This window comes from Balearica regulorum, chromosome 1 (genome assembly GCF_011004875.1).
Source record: "Balearica regulorum gibbericeps isolate bBalReg1 chromosome 1, bBalReg1.pri, whole genome shotgun sequence".
In the NCBI taxonomy this organism is placed as follows: domain Eukaryota; kingdom Metazoa; phylum Chordata; class Aves; order Gruiformes; family Gruidae; genus Balearica; species Balearica regulorum.
Genome location: NC_046184.1, coordinates 100,883,712 through 100,897,591, shown reverse-complemented (window position 1 = coordinate 100,897,591; position 13,880 = coordinate 100,883,712). Strand labels below are relative to the sequence as shown.

Here is a 13,880-nt window from a genome sequence, read left to right as displayed (position 1 = left end):
CGGAGCGAGACTGAAGGCGGGGACTGATGACCGCGTACTGCCCTCTCTCGCCTGTCGTGCAAATAAGCTGAGTTTCTTAAGGGGCAGCACGCGATGCGACTGCACACACGCACCACCTGAGGAGCGACTTCAATTGCTGCAACTTTGCTGGATTTGAGGGTGGTGATACCTCACCCTTCCTGTCTGTTTTCCCTCTTTCCCTCTTTCCCTCTTTCCCTCTTTCCCTCTTTCCCTCTTTCCCTCTTTCCCTCTTTCCCTCTTTCCCTCTTTCCCTCTTTCCCTCTTTCCCTCTTTCCCTCTTTCCCTCTTTCCCTCTTTCCCTCTTTCCCTCTTTCCCTCTTTCCCTCTTTCCCTCTTTCCCTCTTTCCCTCTTTCCCTCTTTCCCTCTTTCCCTCTTTCCCTCTTTCCCTCTTTCCCTCTTTCCCTCTTTCCCTTCTCTTTTTCGGTAGTAACATACCGCCACTTGTAGACAGCATTAAAAGACCAATGTTTTCTGGGGAGGAGGTTTATATTGCTCCATAATTAAATAAAATAGTTAATTGATCGTTTGGTGTCGTTTCACCTTAATTTACCCCCAAGGGAATCTCAAACCTCGCACAGCCCCCCCCACCTCCATGTGACCCAGGGTAGCTCGGCTTTGGGCCGTGACACAGCCAAAGTGTGACTGTTCCTACAACAAAGTGGTTCTTACAGTGAGCAGATTTCCAGATTTAGTAAGGACAAGCATGAATGTTGAATTCATAAATGGTAGTGCTGATACAAGTATTCCATTGGATTTCAATATGTTAGGGAAGATACCTACATGTATGCTCTAATTAAAATGATACTGCTGCTATAACAGGTGTGTGTTCCTGCTTATGAGGTCATTCCATGTACTTACGTAGGCAAGGTCTATATCTAACTCTTCACAGAGCAGTTTGGGTTGGATGGGACCTCTGGAGGTCCCACCATCACTTATAACTTTCTGGTTTTTGGAAGTTTGAAATCTATATAAAATAGGGTCAGTTTATTTTCTTACAATGCATCGATAGTCTCTATCAAGAAGCAGTAAAGCAACTGCTGGTTTGGCAAAGTCATGCTGTCTTGGAGCAAGTGGAGACTGACTTCAGTACGTTAATTCAGCTGATGTTTTTCAACAAATTTGCATGCCAGCTTCCCCACAGGTGGAGCATCTGGATAAAAAAATCTCACTGTTTCTGAAGGGAACCCTGTGTTTAACAATACTTCTCATCATCAGAAAAATGCTGCAACAATTGTCTTCAAATTCTTAGGAAGACCTAGAAAACAGGTTTTCAAGCTATAGGTGTAATACTGTCTTGCATTCTGACTTTACCTGAAAGTACTACTCTTTTAATAGGTTGTAGCTCATTCTGAACTGACCTGGAGAAGTTTTTTCAATTGAAATAATTACATGTTGACTTTTGTGCTTTTTTTTTTTCTGTGTATACATAGAACTGTTCTGAATCATATGTCTAGCGTTGTAAACTATTCAAAGCCACATACGTACTTTACACATTTAAATGATCTCATAGATGCTTGGTTAGCCTTAGATTTTGGATGAAAAATTGAATAAGTTCTGGGTTGGCTTAACTGTTTAAAATTGCCGAGCCAAGCTAACTCAGCTGACTTTCACTGCAGTATCTGCATAGTGTTTGCACAAATGGCTCCATCAGCTACGCTGGAAGAATCCTACTGGCAGGGATGAGAAGCAAGACTGTTCTTTCACTAGTGCATCTGAATCTGGAAAGGACTGCTGTTCAATGCCTAAATTACAGAAATTTGTAGGGAATTCAAGTCTTTACATTAGGCTGCCCCTACTTGTAATAGGAAGCTACTTAACACTGTGTTCAAGACACCTTGTGTTATCTGGAGGTAGTCCGTCTTTAATCTGAACTCTCATGGGGGGAAAAAAATTAAATTGTTGTATGAAAATCTTTATACTTAGCAGCAATGGAAAACTTCAGTTTCCTGCCTGTTTCATAAAAGTGATACTAACACACTTTCAATAAAAATGGAAGTTGCTTTGAATTATGGTGATGCTTAGTGAAAAGTGTTCTTTGAAAGGCTGGATTTTTGGCTTGTCTTGAGCTATTAACTTAAATGTTAGCTTCCAGAGCTGGTGTTTGGTTATGTAGCTGGGACTGTCTGTTACAATGAAGTCATTGGCTGCTCTGCAAGTACTTATGAGGAATTCATGTAACTGTGGAATGCTGAAAAATGGAAGAGAAACTGGGGGGAGGAGACATTCTGCAGCTGAACTACGTGGTTGTAAAATTGTGTGAGCTTTTCTGTAGTCTGTTGGACCATGTTCTGAGAGGCAATAAAGCCAGACTCTAATTTCATGTGCAAACAGTTGCATTTTCTTATACGATACAACAGAACATAACCGGCTGTCCTTCGCTCCAATTCAACCAGCCAAAAAACCCCACCTGAGTCAAAGAAATGACAAAACTGTCAGATTCGATGGTGCCATACCACTCTTTCAGCAGACACTCTGCACTATAGTTTTGGGTTGCTCTTGCTCTGAAAAAGCGTGTGTGTGGTTTTTCTTGTGCACAAGGCAACAAGTGGTCTGTTAACAGAAATGCATGTCTGTTTTTGATGCTTTTGCAGACAGTTATTCCTGCACTTGGAAAGGTGAAAAAGCACAGAAACTAGGGAATTCCTATTTCTTATATGCCTTGAATTTATCTTTGCATGGAACTCAAACACAATCTCAGTCTTCTGTATGTGAAAAGTATTACCATTTGTAGGACTCCCTTCCTTAATAGCAGATGGATCTCTGGGCTGCTGAAAGGTTCTGGAAAGAATGGATGTCTTCCTCTAAATTGTGGTACTCATGTCTTCATCTTTAACTTCTTGCTAAGACTGAATCATCACGTTGTTATGAATTGGCATCTAACACTGGAGAGCTAGGAAAGCTGATGATGTTATGATCAGCAATACAGCTAGAGATCAGGTAGTCCTTCTGAAAGTCCCTGAACTCAAAATGAACAGTTCTGAATATAAGCCCTGTTTTCTTAGTACTGTGCCCCTGCTTCAGGGTACTGTGTTGTGGTTCAACCCGGTGTGGTGGGTTGACCTTGGCTGGATGCCACATGCCCACCAAGCTGCTCTGTTGCTCCCCTCTTCAGCAGGACAGGGAGGGGAGAAAAATAAGATGAAAAAAAAAACCCTTGTAGTTCAAGACAATCGCAGTTTAATAAAGCAAAAGGCCGTATGTGGAAGCAAAGGAGAAACAAAGATTTATTCTCTGCTTCCGATCAGCAGGTGATGTCTGGCCACTTCCCAGGAAGCAGGGCATTAGTACACATAGTGGTTGCTCTGGAAGACAAATATTGTAAATAACAAATGCCCCTCTCTTCCTCCTCCTTTCTCTCAGCTTCTTATTGCTGAGCATGACATTGTATGGTATGGAGTATCCCTGTGGTCAGTCTGGTTTGGCTGTCCTGGTTGTGTCCTCGTCCAGTTTCTGTGCACCTCCTGCGGAAGGCTCCTGCCTCCTCGCTGGCAGGGCCTGGGAATCTGAAAAGTCTTTGACTTAATTGTAAACACTGCTTGGCAACAACTAAACATTAGTGTGTTATCAACATTATTTTCATACTAAATCCAAAACACAGCACTATACCAGCTACTAGGAAGAACATTAACTATCCCAGCCGAAACCAGGACAATATGTCAAGATGGGCTTGGTCTACAGACTGCAGACTTGCTGGGAGTGCTCTTTATAAGCACGGTCTGTGGTCCTCGCTGGAATAAGCCCAGCAAAGGGCAACTAAGATGATTAAGGGACTAGACCTTTTCATATGAGGAGAAGCTGAGAGAGCTGAGGTTGTCTAGCCAGTAAAAGAGAAGAAAGGCTCAGGGGGGTCCTCTCATCAGGTGTTTATGTACGTTGATAGGATCTAAAGAAGACTGAACCGGGCTCTTCAGTGGTGCCTAGTGACAGGACAAGAGACAACAGGAAATTCTGTCTGAACATAAGACAACACATTTTTACTGTGGTTGGACACTGGAATGGGTTACCCAAAGAGGTTATGGGGTCTCCTATCCTTGGAGATAGTCAAAACCCAACTGGACAGAGTATTGAGCAAGCTGTGTTAGCTGACCCTGCTGGAGCAGGGGGGTTAGTCTAGACAATCTCAAGACGTCGCTTCTGACTTCAATGATTCCGTGATGATCAGATGCAAGTATCTGAGAAAGATTTTCTATATGATATGTTTTACCCATTGATTCTTATGCTGATTCACTTGTATTTGGTGCAAGTAGCTAGCATAGCATGGAGTCTTGTAAGAAGCTGTCTGGTCTAAGATGTTCCTTGCATTAAACACGATGCAGGCGGGGAGGGCCTATGGGGAAAACCATAGTGGTAGTCTGTGTAATCTTTATCTTGTAAGTCTTTTGCACTCATTCTCTGACTGGCTTTTATTTCTGGCTGCTCTTTCTTGGCCTTCCTTCCCCCAAAATTTTATTGGGGAAAACGTGAGTAAAGCAATGCTGTGTTCCCATGAGTATATTTCTAATATCGTACAATGATCCTGACTTAAGAAGGGAAAAACTCTATAAAAATGTATAGAGATGTATTTTGAGACGCTAGAATTGTGTATAAACGGTCTTAAGAGTGATCGTGGGTAGTAACTAGGCTGCCTGCTGCATGCTACCCAGAGAACACTTGGTCTTCAGCACTCTCAGTCGGTTAGCAATGCGCTGCCTTCAAATCTGCTTTCGAGTGTGCCTGCCTTTTCCTGTTGACCTTGCTGGGAATTGCCAGATGAATGTAACTTCTTTTTTTTCCCTCTCGGATACAAAATGAGACAGGATTGTCCTCACTGTCACTTGTGTTCTCTGACGTAAAAATTACTGGTTTGATATAAACTCTTTTCTGAAGGATGATGATATTAAGAACGCTCTTGGTATGTGTGCTGTTCATTATTGTGCTGGCTGCCTGCTATCACTACCACTTAGGCTGCATGTTACAATCCGGGACATTACATTAGTGCCTTCTGCTCTAGATGAATCCAAGGTCAAGAGCATTTGTGGTTTGCACTGCTGTTAATCAGGGAATGCAGAAGAGTTGAATGTTTTCTCCCTTCTCTCCCCAGACAGCCTGCCTGCGTTCCCCATTGCCATGGTGGCAGGGATAGTCATCGGTACGGTTACAGGTCTCTCACCGCTCATCTCTATTGTCGTGTGTCTTGTCATCAGAAAGAACAACTCTAAAAAACGATACTCTGGGTAAGAGATCTCCCTCCTCACCTGTGGATGATGTGAGGAACAGCAGCAGGATCAGAGGGAGGGCTTAGAGGGGGGTAGGAGTTGTTTCAGCCGAGTCTTGGCAACCGTGGCTAGAGATAGGGTATGGCCATGTGGAACACTGGTCATCTGCCTGTAATAATTATCTTTGTACTGTGCTTGAAAAGACCTGCTGAGCATGAGTTGCACCTGAAAATCACTAAGTATTGGAGTTGATCCCTAGCCACAAGCCTATGTGCCCTACAAATGTTTAATCCAAGGTCCCCTAGCTCTGGTCTGTTGCCCCTCCCTTCCCTCCAGCCCTGCTTCCTCCTACTGCCTCCCACCCCAAAGGAAAAGTGCCACACATGCACTTTGGAGGAATGCTCTGTATTGAGATTAAGACTGGACTTTTCAGTTACCACTGTCTGGCTCCTGACCCTGCAATATGCTTGCCAAAACCCCATTCATCACCACACTTCAAAGTAAGGAAGGAGTAGCTCCTCTGCATCCATTCTCATTCACTGTCTGGTTTTTGTTAACTGTTACTCTGCAAAGTTTTTAGTGTTAGGAGGGTAGCTCCAAAGTGAAGCACAGATCTTTGAGTGGGCATATGAAAAAGCAACGAGGACTAACAAATGCAGGCTTGAGTCCTGTGGTGATGGAGCTTGGTGCTGGTGGGGGAGGCACTTCCTTTTCTCTCCTCTCTAATTAGCTGGTAATTTGCTTCTATAAGAAGGAATGAAAATTGTGTATGTAGTCTTAGAAACAAACTCCAAACTTAGAACTTTCTTCTGTTCTTTCCCCAACAAATATTCCTGCTTCCTGCAGGTTTTTTGGGTTGCCTGTGGGATAAAAGAAAATAACTCCAAAAAGAAACTTGTGGGGATTTCTAAATTAAACTTTGCCCTGTCCTTTTCCCAGTTGGTGAGCTTAGAGAAATTGAGTTGGCTATTGCCCAATGGTAAGGCTAAACATAGCAAAGGCGGCTGTGTGTGCTCAAAATTGTGTGGAAAGCCTGGTTTTTCCTTTCTGCATGTGTCCTTCCCCTAAGAACTGAAAAGACACCTGCAATGTCATGCACCAGCAGTGTGCGTGAGGTGGTCCACTTGCCTTGCTTCCCAGTGACCTGCTCTCCAGGGTCTTCCTGCTGAAGGCCACGTGCTGGTGCTGAGCCTGGACCATGGGTAGTTCATGCACTGTAATTTCTTGTAGTAGATTTAACTGCTCTCTCAGGAAAGTAATCTCTGAAGTTTAAATACTGCTTTCACTGACCATGCCAGCTCTGCATGACGTGTAAAGAGAAACCAAGTGTGCTGCGACTCCCTCCAAACTTACGGACTGTCTTCTACGTGATGCTAACCCAGTGTGTGGTGGTGGTGGTGGTGGTGAGATGCACTTACTCTTAGATAATCATTCTGCCTTGAACTGAGGTGCGCTGGGGCACTGCGCGGCATCTGGAACCCCTGCATGGCCACAGTCTCCGTTCATGCTCTGACTTTGGTGTTTTGTTTTTTTGGTTTTTTTTTTTTGTTTTTTTTCTTTCTGCCTTGGTGTGCTGGGATCGGATCCTGCTTATCTTCCTCTCCTTACAGAGATCCTGATATAGACGCCAGATTGGGAATGTAACAGGGCTGGGTCTTCTCTTCCAGTCCCACTAGACACCATGGTAACTAATCAAGTTGGTGGTTGCTGTTAATACCTGTGTGTATGTGTACACGTTTCCTCTTCCTTTGCTGACTAACCAGCTAGCTCTCTACTAACATAGCTTCACTGTAATTTGTGCTGGAATCTGTTGGCAAAGGGATGACGCATTTCACTGGGTGCTTGGGTTTCATTGTCTCATGTCTAACTGGGGTGGGATTGCTGCTTATCCCAGGTGGTGTCCCTCCATCTCCTCCAACAGTGAACTTGTCAGCACATTGACTAAAGCACAGGAAATTCAGAGCCCTTTCTGTGTCGAAAGAAAAGTAAATTCCTTATAAGTGTTCCTCTGGCTCAGACAGCTCGGGTGTTTGAAAACTTGCAGTGATCTAAGTGCATTAGTTGCTTAAACCTGAATCAGGCCTTTTAGATAGTGTAGATCTGAGGAATTTTGTGAATAAAGCAAACAATTCATGATTACATCATTTTTGTAACATAAGGGCTGCTTTGTCTCTGTTTGAGACAGTAGAAGCTGCTTGCCTTGATGGCTGGGGGCAGTATTTTATATTTTTCTTACTGCTGCATGTATGAGGAGCTAAGTCTTCTATGATTAGGCTTACCAAAGGATAAAAAATGATTGCCCTGTGAGGAGGTGGTCTGCTTAATGTTGCTGTCCTCATTTGTTTGTTTCTGTACTTGCTTTGTACGCTGTCTGTCTACAAAGATTGGGGGAAAAGGATGCCCAGTGGTCAGAGGGTTGTGGTAGCAAAGGGAACTCCTGTGTCTGCTATCAAGGAGATGGCTAGTTTTCTTTCCTGGGTGCTTGGGTATGAGGAGGTAGACTTAGCATTTAGACACCTATTACTGCATTGCCCAGAAGCTACTGACGTTAGGTTTAAGGGCATTTGCTCATATACTTAAGTCTGTGGTGTTCACTTCTCTTGTCTGTCACTGGCTTGTTTTCTTTTCAGTCCTGCTTTAAGCAGATGGAAAGAAGCAAACGGAGAGTGAAAACTGGCAACCTTTTGAGGATGTTGGTTCTCACCACAAAACAGTTTTCTTGTTTGAAAAACAAGATTTGCCTAATTAGATATTCAAGTAGCTGTATCAGAGCACATAGCTTACGTGTCACATGTGACTCGTAAAATAATTGCTCCAGAGACTAGTGTCTCTTGTGAGTGGGCAGAATTATTTTGGGATCGTAGCCTAACCAAAAGCAAGGGAACTAATGCAGAGTTTGGTAGGAAGTACCTTTCCAGTGTGGAGAGCTGGTGGCTCTTGCAAGTGTTCACTCTAACTGTAACATTTGCCTCAGTGACTGGGACTGTTTAGTTTATTGTTAGAAGATAATTGCTGTTTACCACTGTTAACTGAGTCAGAAGCCTCAGTGAAGAAAACACATGGTTTTAGACAGGCTGGGTTGAATGAGAATATCTAGGGAACGGGGGTTTTGTAGGAGCTGCTGTCCTATGATAATAGTTGTTCCTTCGTGTTGCTTACCAGTGAGACTCTGGGAAGAAGGATAGAGAAATGTCTGGGGAGAGATGGAGAATTTTATGTGTTTATTTCGGAATCCATTATGTTCATTTTTACTTTGGCATAATCTGCCACATTCGTCTTGCCATCACTTGTTTTTTGTTTTTGTTCTTTTTTGTTCTTTGGTTTTTTTTTTGTGCCTCTTGAACATTGTCGTGCAAACTCTGCTCTGCCACCTCGTCAGCTGCAGTACATCTGAGAGCTTGATGTCACCGGTTAAGCAGGCTCCGCAGAAGTCGCCCTCCGACACAGAGGGTCTGGTAAACAGCGTGCCCGCCAGATCTCACCAGGTAAACTGCTTCCTGCTGCTTCCTGAAGCAGGATCCTCCCAGAGTGTGGGGGAGATGGTATGGAAAAGATAAAGGCAGGGTGGGACACACAAATTAGGTGCTGTCTGTTAAGGTGATGAGGGCTGGGGGGTAACAGTGTCTGCTTCGAACAAGGGATGGGTAGTAAGCTGGGACTGGTGAACTCTTCCGTAGAAGGCTTAGTGCAATGGAAAGATTAGCATCTTGATACTAGTTGAGATGGAGCTTTATGCCCTTTTTGTACTAGTGTATAATAAAAATATGGTTCTGATCTTGTGCATTAACATACACAAGTGGTCGTGAAGTGCAGGGATGAGAACCTGGCAAGCATGAGGAGCGGACAGTGGGTAGCTGTTTAATGTAGAGACAACATTGTCTCCTGGATGTGTAATGACCTCATAAAGCTGCCTCATCTGTTCAAGGATTGTTATGGGGAGGAATTTTACTTACTGATCACCGTGAAGGTGCATGCTCTGTGGCATGTACTTCCTTCACAGGGAAATGAGCCAGCGCAGTGCAAACACTGACCAGTGATGATCAGTTTGAAGATGACTCCTGCTGCTGAGAGCTCTCCTCTGCTGAGCCACCCAACTTTTGTGGGCTTGAAGTTGCCACGCTTTGTCTTCTGCTTGCTGCTGTTGGCAAAGTTCTGTTGACTTTGAAGGAAAAAGGTGTCTCTTACCCAGACTCAACATCCTGTGGGAAACAAGTCAGAGGGGAGAGAGCATGAGTTGGACAGGGATTCTATGCAATATATGATTACCTGTTAACAGCGTACAGGATTTCCTTATTAGTAAGCTGTTTCTTACCTCTGGATTTGTGTATTCCCAGCAATTTTCCTGTGGAGGTATGGATCCTGAGTGAGTTTAAGTCCAAAGTGGACTTTTTCTTAATTAGCCATCTTTTAGCAAGTGGCTGCAGAGTAGTGTGTGAACTGATGGGTTTCTAAAATCAGAGTTAATACCTCGTTTCTTAATTTCTCCTGACAAAATAATGGAGATGTGTGTTAATGTGTTAACACTACAGGATAAATATACAGTGCTAGCAGTGAGCTGGATAAAGCCAAAGTCCCTACTCTGTTGGGCTTCCAGTCCGGTTTTGAAATGCATCTTGTTCTTGGCAGGTGCATTATTTCCAGAGTTTTAGCACATAGGCCCACAAAGCTACCTACTGACTTCAGAGAACAGTTATTCTCTGAACATAAAGGCAATATACTTAAGTTATAAGACTTAAAAATAGTTCAGAGTTTGACCGGAGTGGGTCTAGTAGCAGCAGGCTGCCCGTAAGGCCTAGATAAAGCACATCTTTTCTAGTTCATGGGCATGGCTTCTAGAATGGGTGAATGAGGTGATTCCCACCTTCCCCACACAAAAAAAAAAAAAGGAAAAAAGCTTATGTGTGGGATGTATGTTGCAGTAGCTGTTGGAGTCAACTTCCGTAGGTCAAAAGACCAAGGTGTTTTGTCTAATTACTGTCATAGTAAGCAGTACATGCAAGTGCCCTGAGACCTACATGGAGGAAGAGTTTTGCTGTTCTGCACTTACTTCTCAAAAGCAAAAGTACTTTTATCTTCTCTGTAACGTTTTGGTGTGAAAACTTGCTGTGTCCTCAGCCTTCCGTGTCCCCAGTGTTCTGGGTCTCAATGTTCTGGAAGGAACATGTCAGAGTAAATCTAAACTTTGTAAAGATAACTCAGAATCGGTGTGCTGTTGCCCTCTGTAGTCACTCCAGTCTGCCTATTCCTTGACAGAGTCCTCCAGGGTCTTCCTGCAGGTAAGTTCCTAAAGGAAAAACCCAAAGTGTGAACACTTCTGACCTCAAAGGAAAAATATGGCAAATGGCTTTAGTTTTGTTTAGTTTTAGTTTAGTTTTTTAGTTTTTGAATCTCTTTTGTCAGGAAAAGAGAGCTTTGTCTGGATTTTCTTTTCTTGGCAAACATTTGTAGCAGCAAGTGGTTCCTCTACTTTCTGTTAGGCATTTGCCCCATCTCTACAGAACAGCAGGTAAACACATTTATTTTTTTTTTTAAAAGATCCACAATAAAATCAGGGTTAGTCAGATTTTGAACAGATGGTTTAAATCAGCGAGGAAAGTAAATTTCAATTGTTTGCAGTTATATTTTTAACTTCTAGCCATTGCTTAGGTTTTTTTTCTTTTAAAGGATGGTATCGACATGCAAATTAACATACTGAAATATAGCATCTCATATAAGTAAAACCTGGTATTTCTTGTTAATCAAGAGATTAGTTGTAGTATTCAAGCTTTTGAGGTGTTGTGTAGGTGAAACGCTGATATTCAAATTCTTAGGAGTTCCCAGAAGCTGTTGCAGGCTGCTTGCCGATTCAGGCACACTTTTGTGTCTTGGATTGCCTGGCAGTTTTAGACCAGTGGTTCACGCAGTCAGTGCTGCGGTCAAACAGTAATGGCCTGTGGACTTCCTTGTAGCTATTTTACTTGGTAGTGTGTGTAGGAAGTGGCTAAATGCTTCGTGCTTCATTGGTGGAGATCTGTGAATACAAATACTCAACCCCTGTCTGTGCAAGTTAAAAACAGTAATAGAGGTGTTCACTCTCAAAGAGTGGCATTAAAATTAAATTTATTAAATGAAATTTATTCATTTTGTTATTTATGTATCAGTTTAAGAATCAGTGATGAAGTATTATTTGTCCACATCACTTCTCAGCTGCAAGCGCACTTGAGCCTGCACTTCCTTTGTGTTTTGGGTGCAAGTTTATCAAGTGTGGACCTTGCTTTCTGGAGTGCCCCAGAGTGCTGAAAGTATGCCTGTCTGATTCTGTGAACATTCAGCTGGTTGAATCAACTCCACATGTTTTCACTGTGTCTTCCTTCCCAGCAGGTATGTTGTGTCCTGTCAAATTTGTATGTGGTGTTTCTTCTCCATGGCGTCATTCTGTAGTGACTGTATTAATCACAGAATCATAGAATGGTTTGGGTTGGAAGGGACCTTGGAGACCATCTAGTTCCAACCCCCCTGCCATGGGCAGGGACACCCTCCACTAGACCACGTTGCCCAAAGCCCCATCCAACCTGGCCTTGAACACTTCCAGGCAGGGGGCATCCACAGCTTCTCTGGGCAACCTGTTCCAGTGCCTCACCACCCTCACAGGAAACAATTTCTTTCTAACATCTAATCGAAATCGACCCTTCTTCAGCTTAGACCCATTACCCCTTGTCCTGTCACTACACTCCCTGATAAACAGTCCCTCCCCAGCTTTCCTGTAGGCCCCTTCAGGTACTGGAAGGCCGCAATTAGATCTCCCTGGAGCCTTCTCTTCTCCAGGCTGAACAATCCCAAGTCTCTCAGCCTGTCCTCATAGGAGAGGTGCTCCAGCCCTCTGACCAGCTTCGTGGCCCTCCTCTGGACTCTCTCCAACAGCTCCATGTCTCTCCTGTACTGGGGCCCCCAGAGCTGGACGCAGTACTCCAGGTGGGGTCTCACGAGAGCAGAGTAGAGGGGCAGGATCACCTCCCTCGACCTGCTGGTCACACGTCTTTTGATGCAGCCCAGGACATGGTTGGCTTTCTGGGCTGCAAGTGCACACTGCCGGCTCATGTTGAGCTTCTCATCAATCAATACTGCCAGGACTGTTATTTGTATAAGTGACAGAAGCATTTCCAGTGAAGGCAAGAACTCTATGTGTTTCCCAGGTGGATGTCTGTGTTTAGCTAGTAAACTGGGTTGCAGCAGGCAAACTGGAAGTTATCCCAAGACAGGCTGATTCCAAGGTGGCTGTCGCTTGTCTTTGTGCTTTGCAAGTAGCTGAGTATTCATTTCTGGGCAGGCTGAAGGACCACCGATCTTAAAGTGTGACTTCCATAGAAGTACATTTCTGATGTACAGAGCAGCATGGTGTAGAGGACCTAAGCAGGTAGGTCTGTCAGCATAGAAACGGGGAGCACTAAAGCTGCATTAACTTAAGTGCGGATCTCTGGCTTTGCTCTTTCTGATTTAAGACATACTAGAAAAGGCTCTGTTCAAGCTCTGTTCCAGGCTTTGAACTGGACCCCAGGACCCTGGGAAGGAACAGTTCATGGTGCCGGGAATCTTGACTTAAATTTCAGATAAATTTCCTGGACCTGGAATCTGTGGTAGTTGCAACATGTTTCAGAATCTAAAAAAATTGAAAATACTGTAGACCACTGTTAGACCACAAAGGTCTAACTTTGTAATTCCTTTTTCTTTGTTGTAACTTGCAATTCATGACTCTGCTGACAAACCTTTAGCAAGGTATTGATTCACCTGCTACTCTTTTCCCTTCAGTTCTGAATGGAAAAATCACAAGGCTTAGGGAAATGCTGGGGTTTGTATGGCAGTGCTGGTCGGTCCTCTGGTTCCGAAGAGTCAGGATGAGCTTATTTGGGATTAGGTGAAAGTTTTGAATTGTTCAGACTTTTTTGAAGCTTTTACTTGTGGAAGAAGAGTCTTTACAGAGATTCAGAACACTGGAGGTATCAAATGTAGGGAAAAAAAAAAAAAGGCCCTGGTGCTGATTATAATCAGCTAGAAAATCAGTTGGCAGCAAATCAGATAGATGGGGCATTATAATAAATCCTTGCTCCTCCTTTTCTCCGTGTTAGTTAATCTACCGCTTATTTAGGTGATAGTGTGCACATGGAGACAATGATACCTTGGTTTGGATCAGGTGATCACAGCAGTCGGTCTCCATCACCACCTAACATGCTGGTTGGAGCAGAATAACTATATTTAACCTGGCATAAAATTAGAATAGTGGTAAGATAACAGATCCTGAGGGAAGTCCTGTCGCAGAAAATTGACCTATCAGAATTACTTCAAGAAAACTTCAAATGTCATAGTGAGTACTTTATGCAGTTGTAGATTTATTTTATATTATTTTTACTAACAGGAAGTGCTCTTGAGCTGAATTTATCATACCCTTGACCTATCGCTTCAGGCAGATGAGACTTCCAAAATTGGTTACAAATAAACCTTAGGCTCACTTTACCATGAAGTTTGTATGCATACTGCACTCTAATTGGAATTAGTACTGTAATCCAGATATAATGTCAGAGAACAAAACGTGAGAGCCAATAGCAGAAAAAGAAAAAAAAAGGCTCTAATGAGACTTTAAATCTAGAATTTTCTAAGACATCGGTGTCTTTTTTGGGGCATTTCCTTGG

The 13,880-nt window shown here is 43.4% G+C and overlaps 1 protein-coding gene across 5 annotated transcripts in view; it reads left to right on the top strand.

Annotated features, from left to right (window-relative positions):
• Positions 1-13,880, top strand: part of MPZL1 (myelin protein zero like 1) — a 41,749-nt gene that overhangs the window by 21,245 nt on the left and 6,624 nt on the right. For 3 of the 5 annotated variants that reach the window (XM_075768536.1, XM_075768544.1, XM_075768551.1), the window contains exons 4-5: positions 5,103-5,235; positions 8,597-8,702. In XM_075768536.1, coding sequence (XP_075624651.1) covers positions 5,103-5,235; positions 8,597-8,702 — 239 coding nt within the window. Of the gene's footprint in view, positions 1-5,102; positions 5,236-6,827; positions 6,902-8,596; positions 8,703-13,880 lie in introns of those variants that run through there. The other 2 variants (XM_075768571.1, XM_075768561.1) reach the window with 2 other exon arrangements.